Genomic DNA, 18,261 nt, shown 5'->3' with positions numbered 1-18,261 from the left:
CTGATTGACCAAGAGATCTCGTGTCTGTTTACATATTATCACCATTCCCTAACTTTATTAAGGATTGTGAGTGTGGCTAATCTTTATTAAAGCGTAATTACAAAGGCCAAAATAAAGAAACAAAACCTTTGCTAATGCACTTTTCTCTAGTGTTAGCCTTGCATGAAATCGCCTGATACGAGATTTCACCATGCAATCAACAAAATCAAAATCAGTTTCAAATCATTTTAATTTCTATTTCACTGGAAGATTAGTAATTTCTAAATCCATGCCTGGGTAAGCCTGAAAGAGGAAACAAAAAGAAGGCAAAATTATTGCTAGTTTTTTATTATATACTTATTTATTTTGATAACTTTATTTGGAGGACATGAAAAAAAAACCTAGCTAGTTAGAAAAACCTAATTGAGAAGAAAAGGAACTCTAGAAACAAATATTGTCTTCTTATTTTGCTGGTTCTTACTTTGGTAACTTTTTCCCAAGTGATTTAATAAAATTCTTTAAAGGACGGAGCTATGTCATGGTTGCCACTTTCGTATAATCACATGATATAAAACCCAAGAAACACATTGAAATAAACTGATAATGAAATAATCAGGGTTCGATTTCACTTAAAGTTGCTCTAATATTTCATGAATTAATGTGAGACTTTGGCTTTCGATGACTTTGGCTTTCGATGGCCAAAATCGAACGGATTGCCAACTCAGAAAAATGTTGAAAGTACATTGTTCTTGTAGGGTACTCTTCTGTTTAAAATGGTAATATAAATTTTTAAACCTAAGAATTTGAAATTTCATAGGTGATAATTTTTTCATTCAAATGAATTGTGAATGAGTGTTTTAAAATCAATTTTACCGTACTTGAAAGAAGTCAAAAACGTCTCAAATACTGGGTGACTCAGAAATCGAAATAAATTGTTGCAAATTTAACTTTTTGTTCTACATTTTCCTGCTCTTAACGTGTTGTACTGGCTCCAAATTACGAATGCATAATTTTTAAAGTAGCGGAATGAGCAGTGACATCTGCTGGAACGACACCTTATTTCAGGCACCCTAGTTTACAGAGTACGTACAAGATCAGCTCAAATTTATTCCTCTCTATGCTGATTAGTTATGAACAAAAGAAATATTGAAAGAAATACATGTACCTCACAGTGGCTAAAATTTTAATGAAATTCTTTTGCCAGTAAGCGGACGAACTCTTGGAAAGTACCTTACATTTTCATGCTCTTAAGTCAGTGCATCAAATTCTTAACCCGGCCTATTCAGATGTTTTGACCTCCTGGGACGATTAATGGGCTCATAATTTTTATAACTGAAATGTAAAGAAAAGACTTTCAAACTTTCTTGATAAATTAATTAACCTAAAGGGATAAATAGAAATAAAAAAACACTCCTGACACTTTTAGAATATGAAAATTCTAACATATAATGACTCGAAAAAAATCTTGAAAAAGATAGACCAAGAAATCGAGAGATTATGTTGAAAGTGCAAACTTTGCTTGCTAGACCTAACGTTTTTTATCGATCGAATATACTACCATGACGTCATTTTCTAAATTAGACAATTTAGTGGTGTTTGTTTTCCGGTAAACAATCTGCAAAAGAAATTTCTTTTTTTGCGACAAGCAGGCAACTTAACGAAATGTGGAAAATACATGTACGATACGATTCTAATTCTTCTCTGTGAAAGAAATAAATGTGCATCAATGAACAAAGCCTGCTGGAGATAGACGCTCTAGTAGGCAAAAGACTTGTTCACTGAGACTAAGATTTTAATGAAATTCTTATATGCGAATAAGCAGACAAAATCTCGAAAAACATTTCCTTAAATTGTTCCTACTATTAACAAGTTGAATTCAGACGGGCAATAATAGCTCCTCTATAACATTAAAACCTTTCATGATGAGGCCACTGAGTTTACCTTAGAGATGTGGAAAAACAGGTTTTGGCAATGAACAAATCAAAAAGGATAGTTTTCGGATTAAATATCATGGATATAATTAAATTAACTTGAACTTAAACAAGAGAACCTAGGAACGAGGTTGGTAAAAATTATTGATTCCTAGATGTTATTTGTTCTTGTTTATAAAGTTAAAGACAAGGTTTCTTTGCTTATAGCTTGTTTTCACGGTTGCATCCTTACTTGAAGTTTGAAAAAAAAAATTGGAAAAACATTGCACAAGATAAACCAACTAATACATGATAAAAAATATATCCTCTTTTATCACCACCCCTACAAACTTCAGTTTGTGCTTACCCTTGCATGGGTAAACGAAACATGAATTTAGCTAATGAGGTAGCAGGTGATCAGCTCAGTATTCAGCTCAACAAAAGCTTTCAACGAAAGTCGAGTGTGTGAAAAACTTGTACTTAGCAAAAAACCTGGGAAATCTTGAAAAAAGTACTTTCCATGTTTTGGAGTCTTTTTATTTTCGATTTCTTATTTAATTTTATTTGTGTTTGCGGTTTGTTTTTTATTTGTTTATGATTGTGATGGTTTGCTTAATAAATGGTTCTTCTTTATTAGTCCACAGTTTAAGGGTTTAGAGAAGTCTTTAGAGATTCGTATTGAACGACTTGAAGATGTACTTTGCTTTTTTGTTTTAGTTCCGGAACGATGAACCGGTACAACTCTAGCTTTTTAATAAATTTAGCAATATCAAATTAATGAGGAAAGATATCTTCATCCAATTTTTAAATGGGAAGAAAATCATTCTGCAACAAAATGTTAACTGAAAGCATGTGCGTATTTACAAAAAAGAAGTCTTGAAATAAATAGCAACAGCTGTATTTTCACCAAGGCAAATAAAATCTAGAGAGCCATGGTTAAATCTCGACTAAATCCTCTTATTTTAAATAGCTGTAACTTTTTATTTTTTTATTTTTGCCATGGCAAGGAAAAGGCAAAAAAGAAAAGGAAGGCTGATGAAAAACTATGTAAACTTGACATCAGAAAGGAATTCTCTATTTCGCTGGTTCGTATTACTTCGTCCGTAAATGAAAATTTTTGCGCAAGTTCTTCAAACAATATTTCAAAAATACATTTCTAACTGTTTGTTATAACTTTGCTTCTTTTCTTAAGTTTATAAATAAATTTACTGATACTTATAAGAAAAGCTTCAGCAGGCGCCCGAATCAATCATGGTAATTAAAGATTGATTAATAACATCAAAACTACTGAAATCTAATTCGCAAGTTACTGGTTTCATCCGGGTTTTCGTCGAAAACATTTTTTTTTTCCTCAAAAAGTACTGGATAAGTTAAAACGAAATCAAAACAAGGTTATAGTCTAATAATCATTATCTGTTTCAATCAATTGTTATGCCTAATTTTTTGTATGGTTTATCGGTGTACGGAGCCTCCTCTTCTGATCTTATAACAACGTACAGCACTTTTTAGATGGGTGCTATAAACGCAGGTATATATGGAGGAAATTGAATATAAGGAAGCTGCTTGAAAGATCACATTGTCGTATTTTTTAGAAAGGTATTGAGGACAAATTCGCCCCTTGTGAAGATTTTACCAGAAAGGAATTTTACCAATTACGCGCTAAGAAAACCATGCGTTTATCATCTTATAGTGGCAACAGAGCGCTTCTAATCGTCCTATGTGAATAGACTTATAATTTAGCTATGATATTAATTCCTTGATGTAAAAGATGTATAATTGTTTTAAGAGCGCTTAACTTTTTTTATTTGTTTAACTTGTAACCTGAAATATGTAGTTTTATCTTTTGAATTTATTAAAGACATCTATATTCTATTCTATTCCAGTCCTATAGTTCTGAATCTAACTTTGGAGTAAATTAACTTCGGAATAAATTATTTTATAAAGAGTTGACCGAGAGATAAGAATATCCTAAAAAACCTTTTTTCTGTCATAGTCATCTAGTAAATTAACTTAATTTCAATCAGTCGATTATAATTCGATACTGATAAGATATCACACAATCTATCAATTCCTCAAAGAACTAGAAGTTCACTGTAAGATAGGAAGCTCATTGTGGTTCGGATTTCTCAAAGCGAATTAGTTGACACGTGCAGAAACGAAAACTAAAAAAGTGAAATTGGTTGATTCTTATTTTAGCAGGTAACCTAGTTGAAAAACATAGTTAAGAAAATTTCTACTTCTTTTTTTTGTCTGTTTCTAATAATTCAAGCAACAAAAGAAAATAAAGGAAATAAATGTGCATGAACCAAACCTAAACTGAAGGAAAGACGATCCATTAGGCCAATCAGTCATTTGATCACTGAGACCAAGATTTTAATAAAAATCTTCGGCAAATAACTGAGCAGACGAAATCTTGAAAAAATGTACTTTAAATCTGCCATGCTCTTAAAATAATAACCTTAAAATAAAATTTCAAATCTATACAAAGAGCCCTTTGAAAGAGTAAAAAAATGCAGTAAAAATAATTAATCAACTCTTTGGAGCTTTTGAGCCCGTGTATTACAAGAATCGAGTGACTAAACTAAAAACCAACTAGTCAAATCTGAAAACCTAAATGAAGTCCATTAAGGTTTCTGATCTTTCCATTGTTTTTATCAAATGAATGGCAATAAATCTTAAATATGATAAAAGAAACAGAATGAAGAGAAATACTTCTTTTGATTTCGACGGTTTCGTTAAAAGCTGTTGATCAATGCAGAGTGACTATTCGAGAACCCGGCGCTAGCCTTCTCTCTCTTCTTCTTCTTTTCACTGCTAACCTTTTTAAGCTTTGATTTTAAAACATCTTCTGAAGAATGAAAATTAAAAAGTGAAAGCCTATTGAAGATTTTTTCTGAAAATGTTCGAGGAACAATTTTGTATTTCTCACGACTCGTAACTGTAAATTGTATAATTAAGTAGTCTAGTTTAAAACCGTTGACCAGTGAATTAAAAGTGGAAAATTAACAAGATACTTATCCATCCTCCAGGCTTGCGAATAGTCATCATTCAAGCGATCAAGACGGACACTTTAGGACAATTGTAAATCTGAAAGGAAGAAATATAGCACAAGATTAGCTGACAGTTTCAGCCGATGATTTCCAGAAGTTAATTTCTAAAATTCATAATTGGTAAACCGAGATGTATAGAGGTGTAGAGGTATTTACCTGGACTTCATTACTGCCAATCAAAGTAGACTTCACATTCGTATGAAAAAGCTTTACAACTCTGAGATGAATTCTACATACTTCTGTTCTGCTGGCCTAAAAGAAATGCAGAAAACATCTTAACACATAGTCTTCTGACTGGACAGAACTCAGTCCCTCAAAAGCTGAAAGTCGGTAACTAAGTACTTCCTCGACCCCAGACTTCCAACTAAACAAACACCCCTTATTACAACTACGTCCCCAGGGAATTACGAAAATCCCCGAGAATTAATCCGATGCAGAAAAGTGTCAATCCGAAAATCTACAGATCGTAACCTATTGTGGCCTTGCAATTTTGTTAGATTCCCAGGACCCTCAGGGAAAGACCGCAATCCATGTGAAGTGCCATTTCACTGGGCCATTTCGCGTCCATGCTTTTCAAACTTCCGTATTTTGAAATTTTTATAATCTAAAATGGCGCTTAAATTCGTATTTTCAAGTTTCAAATTTTGACCCTCAGAGAAATTTTAAGGTGATATTTTATTTGATACCGTGATTTGTAAAGTGAATAACAGAAACAAAACACCAGTCAAAATGTCGCAAATCGATCTCAGTAACATAATTTGTTACATAGGGTTAAAGAAAAAAAGAAAAAAGCATAGAGCAAGAAAAAACAAATTTCTACATATCTGAAAGTTCTGTCTTCAGTATACAAAATTCTTTATCTCTTAAGTATAGAACTCTAGACTGAAAGAATTAAGAAAAATTGAACATCGCCTAATAATTTATTAACTGTACGGAAAATATATTGCTACAGTAATAATGAAGTAAATGAATTAATAAAAAAATGAATTAATAAATCAATAAATCAAAAAACACATAAATCGTGACATGTAGACATAAAAAACTAAACGAAATTTCTTAATTTAGGTAGCTTAGTAGTCTATCGCGTCGTAGCTTGGTGAAAAGATGCTTTCACTTGCCTCGAAGTTCTTGCTTATTGTTCCAAGTCTATAATGGCCTGAATAAATCACCTGCATACATTACCCAAGTTATTTAATGTGATTAACGTTTTTTATAATCTACCTTATTTGATTCAACCATTAGTTATTTCAAGCTTTATCCCCTAAAGTCTAATAAACTGGCAAGGTATTGCGAGCTATAGCAATCTGTGTGGCATCAAAATGTTTATTTGATGAGAGTATTCTGAGAACATATCTCTAGCATTAAATATATTCAGTATTATATCTGTAAAAGACAATACCAACCCGAGCAAAGACTAAGAGTGATCTTAGTAGAAATATTTGTTATCTATCCAGCATGAAGAGAAAATTATTTAAGTGTTACATATAAAGCCAAATAAATTGAGTGGTATGTTTTTAATTTCTGATTTCGTTACTATCATAAATATTAGAATTAAAAACCAGAAAAACACAATGTTTGCCAATGTGGCGAGTCAGAGGCAAGAAAAAACGAGAGTCTTCCATGAGGATGCCGTTTTGTTATTTTCTATGAACAATGTCTTTGCTCTGTCAACAAAGTAGACAGTCAAATAAATATTTATTTTTGGCAGCTTTGTGATTGTTAGAAGATTGCCGGTAAAATACTTAATGGATACAATTCCGGTTTGGCTTTTGATAAACCCAAAGCAAATTTTGTACTGACGTTAATTAAAAGCAATTAAACTGATCAATTGAAAAAAGTCGCAAACATTCCGTAAAATAGTCTGAAACTGAATGGCCAATGGCGTCCTTCACATGGTTTGCTTGGGGACCCACCCTTAAGATCTCCATCGCAAGTTATATATGGATCTTTTAGAATTGTTCCTATATACAGGAAAATCTGAATTCACCCCAATGATGCTCAAACGAAGAATTTGTGCCCTTGCTTTCTGGGTATCTGGAGCCCTCCTCCTCCCCTCTACCAATGGTAATACACTCGAGTTCGTTTGTTTTGGAAGAATTTTTTGCCCTTACTTTTTGGTTGTTTGAAGCTCTCCTCCTCCCCACTACCGATCGTAATATACTCGAGTTTTTTTTTTAAATTTTCCCACAAATATCAAAGAAAGAATTTCTGTCCTTGTTTTTCGAGTATGAACGCTCTCCTCCTCCCCTCTACAAAAAAGAGCTTCACACTCCGGTCTCCCACAAAACATAGCGTGGGAGCTAAAAATGAACGGTTTATAATGTGCATCCTTGGAAAGAGAGAGGAAGGTGAATGAACAGATAACAAATACTTATCTCCAAATTCGTCCGTTTCGTGGTGAAAAAAGGACTGACAACTCTTCTAATGACAGTTAGGACCCCTACAGGGCTGGCGACTCTTGAGATCAACCGGTGAACGGCAAAGCGATTCCCTCAGGATGGTCCAGTCTTCCGTGTCTCAAACGCATAATCTAACGAAAAACAAAGATCAACTATCCTCTCAATGAGTGCATGTATACAGTAACAGAATATAAATAAATGAGTAAATATAAATCATCATTATACTGCCCTTAAATAATTTGTCGTTATATCTGTTGTTTTGAGGTCAGTTAACGAGGTGCTTTTCAACAGCAGATTGGTCAACATATGTTCGGTAGTTTTCTCAGCTAAGCCCACCGAGTACGTTGGACTTGATGTAAATGATTGACAAATGTGGCTCAAAAAATATCGAAGTTCGTATATTTTGAACCCAAATTGTGAATATTGTACTTCTGTCAGGAGCTGGATTTACGAAAGCATGCTAGGCTCGCAATCAAGTTTTTAATGCTTGTAATGCGAAGTCCTTTTAGCTAAAGAGAACGAAACGAAACACAAATGCTTTGAATCAGCATCTTTACTACTATTCGGCAATTTTTTGTTAATTTTCTGATATCGTATCACAGTTACTATAATTTAGCTTTAATTGCTTGTTCTGTTACAGAGGTCTCCAGTTGCAAGGCATTAAAAGTCAATTAGCAGCTAATAGACCTTCTTAGCTTCTGCTTTGTTTTCCCCAATGCAGGTCAAGTGATAATTCTCAAGAAAACTGTTTGTTTCAAATTTCTCCATATTCATGAGCATATGTACGCGTAATTTTGGAAAAGACTCTTGGGGCCAATTCCCCTGGGACCTTCACTTGGAAAACAAAACAAACAAGCTAAAGAGGTCTATTGACGGAGCGATGCATAGAATACAGTTTAGCCGAACCGCAGCCGGGCGCGAAAAAATGTTTGGAAGATAGTAAATCGCTGACATTTCGAAACGAAATGTCGGCGAAAGAGTAGACAACTGGACGAAATTCTGCAAATTTTGTCCTCAAGTCTTTTTCACAGTACTGTGGGTATACATGAATATATCCTAAGTTAAGCCTACTTTAGAGCAGACTTAGGATACTTGCAAATGGGACATGTCTAAAATAATGATATGTCCTTATGTTCCTAAGTTATATCCCAGGATATATCTTAGGCAGATTCAATCTTGTTTTAAAATGGGTTAGCCTATCTAAATCTTTTGTTCGGTATATGCTATATTTATTGTAATTTCCGCTGTTTTCCCTAAATTTTCCTTGTTTACTTGCTTAAAAAGCTAGATTAGTAGCTCTGTTATGTTGTTACAGTGACTTCGAAAGGGATCTTGACTAATGACCCATCTCGCCCTTGAAAAAGTTCATCAGTACCAAGCAGTGAATTCTAAAAAAGTCCTTTTAATTCAATGAAACCTTTTTAAATGTGTTTTTGAACGAAGTTTTTAAATAAAAAAGTAACAGCCATATTTGATCAAAAAAAGTTTTGAAATATCAACTGAAAATCTATAAGAAGCAATTGCAAGGTTTAAAATATGCCCAGTTAAAGCAGAAACTGACTGAGCCCGACAACAGAGTGAAGACACAAGGTTTCAAATTCCAGCAACTAACAGCAATCAATTATCGATAATGACAAAAGACCACACAAAAGACGCACATATTGGCAAGATTAAACTTTATTGTGCTTATTTCTTGCATGCAGAGCATCGCAATGAAATATAAAAAATGCGTTTATGCCGCATTTTTTACTGATCATTTGAATCAAGCCGGGAGTAACGTTACATTTATACGCCTACGGTCTCAAATATCTCCATTAGCCAAAAAAACTATCGAATGAATGTTGACCAATTTTTACCCAAATTTGTACCCCCTGGTAGCACCTCACAAAATCTCCTCATAAGACACAATAATTCCATTATACTAAAGATCAATCATATCGGAATTTTTCTTTCAAATTTTAGCAAAATTGGTTTTAAAGTTAAACGATTAGCAAGTCATGATTGATCTTTTTCAACAACCTGTAGAAAGTAGAGCTTCTGAGAGAAATAAAATTCATTTTGGAACAGTCAATTTTAGAAAAACAGAGAATATACCAACACAAATCTTTTCGTGATGCCAGCAAATCGAATATTTTTAGAAACAGCCGGGATAAAAATTCACCAATTAATTCCATTTAGTTTTTTTCCAAAGCAAATACGGCTTTTTTCGTCCTCAGTTATAAAAACAACTTAATAACGTGATATCATAAAATATACTTATCTGTCGGCCTTCCGTTCACTTGTCGGAATGGACTTTCCAAGGACTCTGAACGTGCACTGTTGAAGTTCCTTTAACGTACCATCGGTTTTACAGATTTCTCTGTGAAAAGACAAAAGAGATTAACGAAGTAATTACTTTCCTTTACGTTTAGTCTTCACAGATTTTCCTGGCTTATGGCTCTTGATGTATCATATTCCCTCAAAGTTGGTGATTTTCAATTTACCAACGCCGACAAAGGGGACTCATTTGTTTAATTCTCGTTATTTTTACGCAAATGTCTTCCGTTTTATTAGTACCTTTCTATTGTAAAATAAAATCGTAATCAACAGCAGATCGGCGGTAGAGTATAATTTGAGACCATTATAATCCATGAAAAATAAATTAAAACGTCAACTAATATGAATTGTACATATCAGTTAGAAAGAGGAACAAAAGGTTTAACCTATTGTAGTTTTGGTTACGATGTACAATTAGATGCTTTTCGCCACTGAAAATGATTTCTCGGAGATTACAAAGAAACAGATTATAACTAGGAAAAACGGTGAAGTTAAAACTTTACGGATTACCTGACATAAACCGCAGAGACTGGCTGAAGGATCCCACGCCAAAGTCCTCGAGGCATTCTCACTCGGTGACGAAGCTGCAGGGAACTGTTTCACTGTTGGTAGAAGGCAAAAAAGTGAGTTTGTCTAATTAATACTATTGAGTCAGTTAGTATTTGATCCAAACCTATCCAAATTTTATCCTAAAAAAAGCATGAAATAAATAGAGCGGCAACTCAAGTTTACTTCTACGATAATCGTGGGATGTAAGAGTTTGGCCGCGAACCGCTTCAGTCAACACGTGTCGCCTTAACACTTTTGCAGTTTTAGAGACAGGCTCTGATATATAAAGCTCTTAGAGAAATGACTTATTAAGAGAACAAACCTGTTATCGTCTTGACTGATGTACAACAAATTTATCCACAAGAGGCAAAACCACAGCGTTTAGGTCGTCTTTCCAGTCGCTACTTTCAATTTTAATACTGGGTGTGTTCCTAGGTTTTATACCTTCTGGTATAAACGCTAATTTATTCAGCTCAGGCAAGAAATACCTTTCACTGAGCTGAAAAAAAAAAAAGAAACAAAAGGAAGTGTTACTTCGTGATAGTTCCAAGAAATATGTAAAAACCCACCTTGCAACCTGTTGTTTTCGGCTTGTCGGAATTTGCTGCACTGTTTTGTACAATGTAATTAATCCTCTACCATTAAGATCTGGTAGGTCATTGCATGATGTGCACCCAAGTGCATTTTCATTCTTAGTTTTCATGTTATTACCAAGAGAACGGTATTTTTTGCTGTCTAGATTGCGGTGGCGGCCGGTGCTAGTTTTGTGACGCTTGCACTCTTACTGATGGCCTGAGTATAAATGATACTACTCTTGTTCAAATTTTCTTTTCTTTTTTTCCTGTATGACATAGTGAGGGCGAAACAAGACGCACTTTAGTGGGGTTTGAATAAAAACGCCTTTACCAGTAGATGAATCGTATAATATTCACACTTTGGGAAAATGCCAACATGAGATGAGAGAAGATTATCATCATTTGTTTCCTCTGTAGCTTATCATTGGTGTAACCAGGAGAACCATAACAACAACAAGTTTACTTAGTATTACCATTTATATACATGTTACCGATTGAAATACAAAAATTAATTTTTTTTCCCGTCTTTCAAATGCTTAAAAATGTACGTAATAAGCAGTTAGGGCCTGTTTACATGGAGGTGGGGGACCCCAGGTAGGTGAGGTAACCCGCTCAGGTAGGGTAAAAAAACCCCCTCCTTTACATGCAATCTTGCAACCCCGCCATCCTGGGGTGCACTTTCACAAGATTAATGAATAGCCGCTAAGCACGTAAACAGGAAAAATACTGGCAATCTAATTGTAACTTTGCTCTAAATCAAGTTGGATAGCGATGTTTCGATTTGTATCCTCTCGAATCAAACTCGACTTGCAAGAAATCAGCCTGTTGCAGGTTGCGAAAAGTTGTTGCAGAATGTAGAGACTAGTTTTTCTTTTTGCAACCAAATCTGTACATTTTGCGCGTTTTACCGGCCCAAGGTAAACTTTTTTTGCAACAAGTATTTATTCCTTTTTTGACTGGGTACTTCCTTATAAGAGGCTAATGGGGATGTGCCGCTGGATGGGGTCGCACTTCACGACTGGATTGACTGTAATGTTGTAGCATTTTAAATAGAGTTACTAGAATGGGTTAGACATTTTAGGATTATTTGAGGTAAGACAGTTGTTCGTATTCACGGTTAGCAAACGTCCCAGAATGTTTGTACTGTAGGTGAAAAATGGGTCAGTTCATTTTGGGATGACTTATTTAAAGGATTGATAAGGTAGATACATATAAATAGAAAGTGACTATCGCAAAAATTACATATTTACCCAAAAATGACTAAGGTGGGGTCTATAATTGGCCACAGAATAGACTATAATGGGGTAGGGGCTCTGAGAGGCCAGGGGCACATCCCCAGCAAAAATTAAGCAAAATACAGTGGACTCTCTCTTAACGGACACCTCTATAGGACGGACACCTCCCTAAAACGGACACCTAGAGTTGGTCCCTACCTTTCTTTACTCCCTTTATTTGACTCTCTAAAAGACGGACATCTCTCTAAGACGGACACTTACTGCCGGTCCCAAAGGTGTCCGTCTTAGAGGGAGTTGACTGTACCCCCCCCCCCCCTCCTGGGGGGCTCAAGTCGACTGCGTAAGCGCCAAACCAGTAGAAACTGGAAACAGGCTTTGAGAAAGTATAGACGAGGAGGTGAAATGCCAGATCTTCGCCACGGCAATGTATTCCAGCTGCAAAGCCGGCGTTTCCAGAAAGTGTGAGGAACCGAGTGAGTTTATGGACTTATCGTGCAAACAAATTTAATCTGGCGCGAAGTGAAGATTATCTTGCAATGTTTCTTGAAATGTTTTAAATCCCCACGACACAGAAATGGTCAGAAATGTTAGCACCTGCTAGGAGCGCTTTCTCTCCTCTGTAGAGGCCTCTTTGTGTTACTGGGGGGGGGGGGGGGGGGGGGACTGGGAAAGAAGAAAAAGACAGCGCGCGGGGAACGAGCGAGAGGAGTGCCCCTTTACTACCCACAAGGCTTAACCAGGCGCGCCAGCCTTGCACCCGGCCCACTGTTATCTAGATCTTTAGTATAGTCCGTGAGGACGCTCTTTACAGAAGGTTTAGAGTGTCTGCAATCGACGCTTAGCTGTACTTCTAGTAAAAACCCTTAGCGTACTCTCATGTTATTAAAACTCATAAGCAAACAAATAAACAAACAAAAAATGGGACAGTGAAAGAACATTCCCTATTTCCACCTTCCTCCCTGCTTTCGCACTTTAAGAAAAAATCATAACAGACGTAGCGTGTTCCTTTTTTGTCTAAGAAAAAACGTTACTCTTTCGCGCGCAGATTTGATTTAAAAACCTTTGTTTTGACCCCTTTCAAACAGACTACCGGCGCCGGGGGGACTACCATATATGGGCTGTATAGGTATGTGCCACTGTGAAGGGTATGGTTTTCAAACCGCAGTTTACTTTGGGATAGGGTATATAAATCAGCGAGTTTGGTTCTGGAATACGGTATCATTTTCCAGGAAGCTGATCAATTGTTTGAAGATTTTAGTCCTGACTAAGGGAACCAGGAATTGCCACTCAAAAATATATTAAAATCAAATTGGTTTTGTTTTGGCTGCACTGCGCTAGTGACCTCAGTAGTTTCATGAAAACAGGTACTCTATGTTAGGGGGGATTTGGGGAGTTTACTCTAGTATAGGGTAGCAAAATTAAGCTGAACTAGAACTGGTATAGGCTAAGGCCCCAGCGCCACATCCCCATCAAAAAACTCCTAAAGTACCCCCCGATCCACCGGTAATAATGCTCTGGTTCACACACCCTAGTGGCATTTGATATTATTGTCACGTAATATCATCGTTCATTTCTATACTCTTTTAAAAATGTTTTTACTTTGTTTTTTTAAACTGATCGTAAAGACAACATTGTTAAAGAAAGCAGATCGTGTTCTTCATCGCGTTCTTATTTACTTAAGTGTTCTCCATTTGATGTCGAAGCAAGATATTCAGACATACATACAGAAATCACTATTTCCAGACGCATCACAGATGTCTTAGACAGTACAGAGACGCAATAAAAGTTTGCCTTGCAACTTCGTCCTCTGTTTCCACTTCCGTTCTTTTCAAGTACACCGGAAATACAACCGATTCGCACCCATATCATTCATTCCCACAATACATCACGCAACTCCATCCGCCATCTTTTCTTTCTTCGTTCTCAAAACAACTGAAGTAAGCTTGTACCACTGGTTTACCCAGCAGGAGATTTTGAAAATAATTTACCCTAGAATCTGCGTTAATTGTGTTGAAACTAGTACAGGAAAAGATTTGCCGACAAAGAGACCAGTATTCATAGTGAGTTCTTAACGTCCGCGCAGTCAGTGTTGTGTCCAACTTCAGTGGCAGAGCTCACTTCATGAGGCAAGCGGAAATAGGGTCGGAGCTTCCTACAGTGTCTCGACAACTTGCTGTCTATTGAAATTACTCGGTGTGAAGCTACGCTAATCTGTAGCTATGGATGTACTGTTACTGTAATCAAAATGGCGAAAGATCGAGTTGATTTCTAGCGGTTCAAGATGTCTCGAAATTCCAACAAGAGAAACAGTTCCAATCGCGGATCTACTGGGTCGGACATCGCTCGTTCCACTCTCAAAGTTTTCCTTTCAAACGGCGATTCTAGATCTGTTAAATGCGGCGAGGCAACAGACATTAAGGTAAGAATGTTTCCTTCTCATTGTTAACCCAGGTAACAAGATTTTTCACCTATACTAATCGTTTCGTGTTATCAGCATTTATTCGCTTGAAAACTCTCTAGGAATTTCTCGTTTGTATGAAAGTCAATTGGAACTGCGGGAGAGATCGTGGATTTTTCTTCTGTGCTTTTGTAAGAATGCTTGATGATTCCTCTCTCGTTTGGTCTGGACTCTTTTACTAGCTTTCTATCGCTTACGGTTGTATTCGAATTCCTCTGTTATAATTTCTGCCGGGGCCCCTATATAAAAATATAAGCTTTTGAAAGCTCTTTTCTTTTTGTTTTCCATCCTTTTGATTTAACCTGTACAGTTTAAGGGTAAATTTTAGCAAAGACTGGTGTGATAACAGTGTGTTCACTTTTCCTTCAGCCAGAATCAATATTAATGTTAAAAGAAAAACCTTAAGTCTACTGGTGTTGGAAGCGAAATATCTGACATGATAAATTTTTACGAGCTTATTTAATGTATAATATTTTAATTTTGCGAGTGCTTTTCTTTTCCTTGGTTCTAAAATCCTTCTTCCTAAAACCTGACAGATTCTACTGGAAATTTGAAATACTGAGTCAAGAATGCTGTATTTTAATTAAATTGTTTTTGTTCGAAATTTGCAACAATTAATACTACTTTAGTCTTAAGTTCATACTTAAAAACTATTGGGGATTTGAAGTCGAGTTTGCTCTTCAGTCTTAAAATTTTGACCCTTCTATGCTTCTCTTCACTTTTTGATGTTTTTTTTATGCAAGCTTTAGATGAGTTATTAAAACAAGAAAAATTCATTATTTTTTAAAATGATTCAATTAGCATGTTTGGTAATTAGATGATCACTTTGTTTTGAACTTGTAATAAGAGATATTTTCATTAGATTTGTTTGGTTATGAAAGTGTGTTTACTTTTTTGTGTTTCACTAATCAATTGTGTTCCTAATATGACCCTAAGGAATACAGTTTTGGAATAAAGGTTTCATTCATTTATTCAAGGTTCCTGTACTTATATAAATGATTTATGAATATTTTTGGACCTCTACCAAAGCCACTTGAACTGCTTTAAAAAAGGTTATAACTTGACAACTTGTGGTTTGGAGGTGTGTGTTGTTGCTACCCACACACATGAGGCTTATTACTACAAGTCAGTATCAGAGTAAGATTAATCACATCAAATACAATCAGTCTGGTTACTTTAATTTAAATTCACCACAAGGGCAGCAGGGAAGCCTTTACTCTGTAGTTGTTGGTTGAGCCAATTTGCCTTGGAACTTGCCTGTCACCTTGCTGACTATCCTGTGCACTGTAGGCCTGCTGTTTCTCAGATCTCTCACTTATTCAAATGTTATGTTTGCTCTCCATTCTCTTCCTTGCTGAGAGTGTTTTTCACCCTTCTTTCTCTCTCTGGTCATCCTCCCTCCACAAAAATGAACATTTCCAGTTTCTTGCTTGATCAGCAATGTTGTAGACCGAGACTCTGTTGTACTTGGCATAGGTCTCCTTTCAGCCTGTGTAGCAAGCGTTTCCTTGTGGTTTTGGAGCAAAGAACAAGGAACGAGAGTCAAAGACTGCATGAAAAATGAGGCGAGTAAAAGAGCAGGGAGGGGGTTTGCAGACAAACCCTGGGATTGTAAAAACCACCCTCTTGGCCTGTCATGGCTGACTGCATGCACCAACATTTGATGCTGTCATCAGCTGTCATAAATTGACCAATAAAATGTTTGGCCTTCCATGAAGTGGAAGTGACATGGTTTGTAGAATCTCGAAAAGGTCTTGAAAAGTCTTGAAAAGTCCTCAAATTCAGTTAAGGTCCTTGAAAAGTACTTGATTTCTTTATTAGGTCTTGAAAAGTCCTTAAAATTCAATTCCTTGTTTACGACACATCATTTTCTGTGGAAATTACTAGATTATTTCTCCATGGAAAATTGGCTTATCCTTGGTGTAAGAACCTGTAAAACTCACGGGTAAATTTAAACTAATGCTAAAACATTTTTGTGCATTGACAATTTTTTTTCTGTTTCTTTGTTTTAAGTGCTATTTCTATACCTCAGATGCATCTGTAAGTCATACCCAGTTACTGTTGCCATTTTGCAAAGTAATGTTATGGAAAGTAGTATAATACAATGTGATCAACCATGGTTGAAAAAGTAAAAATCGGAAATGACTTCATTAGCTTCCATTAAGTGTTTTAGCCGATAATGTGTTTAAAAGTGGTTAAAAGAATGCTGATTTATTGAAAAATCCTTGAAATTTGTTTGACTCTAGTTGTATGAACCATGAATGAACTTTCGAAGACACTTGTGGAAACAAAACTAACTTTCTTTGTCAAAATAGTTCATGCAGATGGCGGGATTGAGAATGGAGAAATTTCAATGAATCTGAACGATCAATGCAGGGTTTGTAATTGCAGCTTCAAAGTTAAATTTGTCTTTTTAATTCGTCTAAAAGAAAGTGATTTGAAGGGTGAAGTTTTGAAGTTTTAACTCAAAACCTCCAGAAAGTTGGATTTGAGTTGGAAAAAGTGACAAGTATTTAAGTCCAGAATTTTCAATGCGCAATGCAGGTATTTGTACAAGGTCAATGCTCAGCTAGACAAAACAGCTTAACATTCCCGCCACGGCACAAAACAACTAGAAGCAACTAACAACCCTCCAAGTTGCGACCATTTTAGTCGCCGTGGGACCTAAAATTTTGAAGCTGCCAACTTGATTTGTAAAAAACTCTCCCTAAACCAAAAGAATTGGTCGCCAAATGGCAACCCAGCAAAAACTTTGACTTGGAGGGTTGACTTATAACAAAGAAAACCCAGCAACTGACGAGGTTTGCGTGAGGAACCGAAACCATGGCCTTGCCTGATCACAAAGTGGCAATAACAGTACATTCGCAAGGCTGTCAAGCTAATTCAAAAGTTATTACCAAGGAAGGAATTGATGTAGCTTCAGTTTAAGGTGCAATCCATTCTTCAAACTTTGGATCTGCAAATTACTATCTGAAAGAATTTAACATCCTGCAAAAATCACCAACGAGCTAAGCCCAGCATGACAAAACATTCGAGGAAATCATCGCTTTCACAGACAAAAGAAAATCGCTTTTAGTTATTCAGATCCAGGAGGCACTTTGGAGAAAATTGAACAACCTATAACCCTTATTTAGCTGCAAGAAGAGCTCTACATTTAAAAAAAGAAGGGCATCAGAGTGCAAATCTTGCTGACCAGAAACAAATCCTGCAGAAAATTAATGTGCTCGTCAAGGCCTTTAAGTATGAAACAAATCTTTGATCGACATGTAAATTATGTTCGACCAGCTGAGCCAATCAGGTGCCCTATCTGCTGGTAAGCGTGGTTTTTAAAATCCCGGGGTTTGTTTGCAAGTGTTTCATTCCTTCCCCTCCCCCGCCCTCTTTCATTTTTTGGCTCTCGTTCCATTTTTCACACGGCCAAAACCAAAAATCCTGTTCCCTTTTCTCCAAAAACAAACAGAAACGCTTGCTGCACGCAGGCTAGTCTCCTTTAGGTTATTTCCCTCTTAAACCAGAAGGGCTCAGCTCATCAACTGAGAGGTGATCAACTGGAGGGGTCATAAGATGAAACTGGTTTAATTTGTAAAATTATCACCTAACCAAATTGGTGTGTTGAAAGTTTATATGAAACGGGTTCTTCTTTATTTACAGAGTGTTAAGCAACGCTTTCTTAGCTTTGACAAACAAAATTTCTGAAAAAGTTCCACTCATACTATCTGGGTATTCCCAAATGGCAACAATGTTTATGTATTCTTTGTAGATATAGGATATGGTATGGCCAAGTGTGCCA

General features: G+C 36.0%; 1 protein-coding gene across 2 annotated transcripts in view; it reads left to right on the top strand.

The window, feature by feature from the left end:
* Positions 1–13,892: 13,892 nt before the first annotated feature.
* Positions 13,893–18,261, top strand: part of LOC140953112 (focal adhesion kinase 1-like) — a 34,275-nt gene continuing 29,906 nt past the window's right edge. For both annotated transcript variants that reach the window (XM_073402608.1, XM_073402607.1), the window contains exon 1: positions 13,893–14,432. In XM_073402608.1, coding sequence (XP_073258709.1) covers positions 14,295–14,432 — 138 coding nt within the window. In that variant the 5' untranslated portion in view covers positions 13,893–14,294. The remainder of the gene's footprint in view (positions 14,433–18,261) is intronic.

Source organism: Porites lutea, chromosome 11, assembly GCF_958299795.1.
Source record: "Porites lutea chromosome 11, jaPorLute2.1, whole genome shotgun sequence".
Lineage (NCBI taxonomy): Eukaryota > Metazoa > Cnidaria > Anthozoa > Scleractinia > Poritidae > Porites > Porites lutea.
The sequence above is the reverse complement of the archived record's forward strand: the minus strand, read 5'-3'. Positions and strand labels throughout refer to the sequence as shown.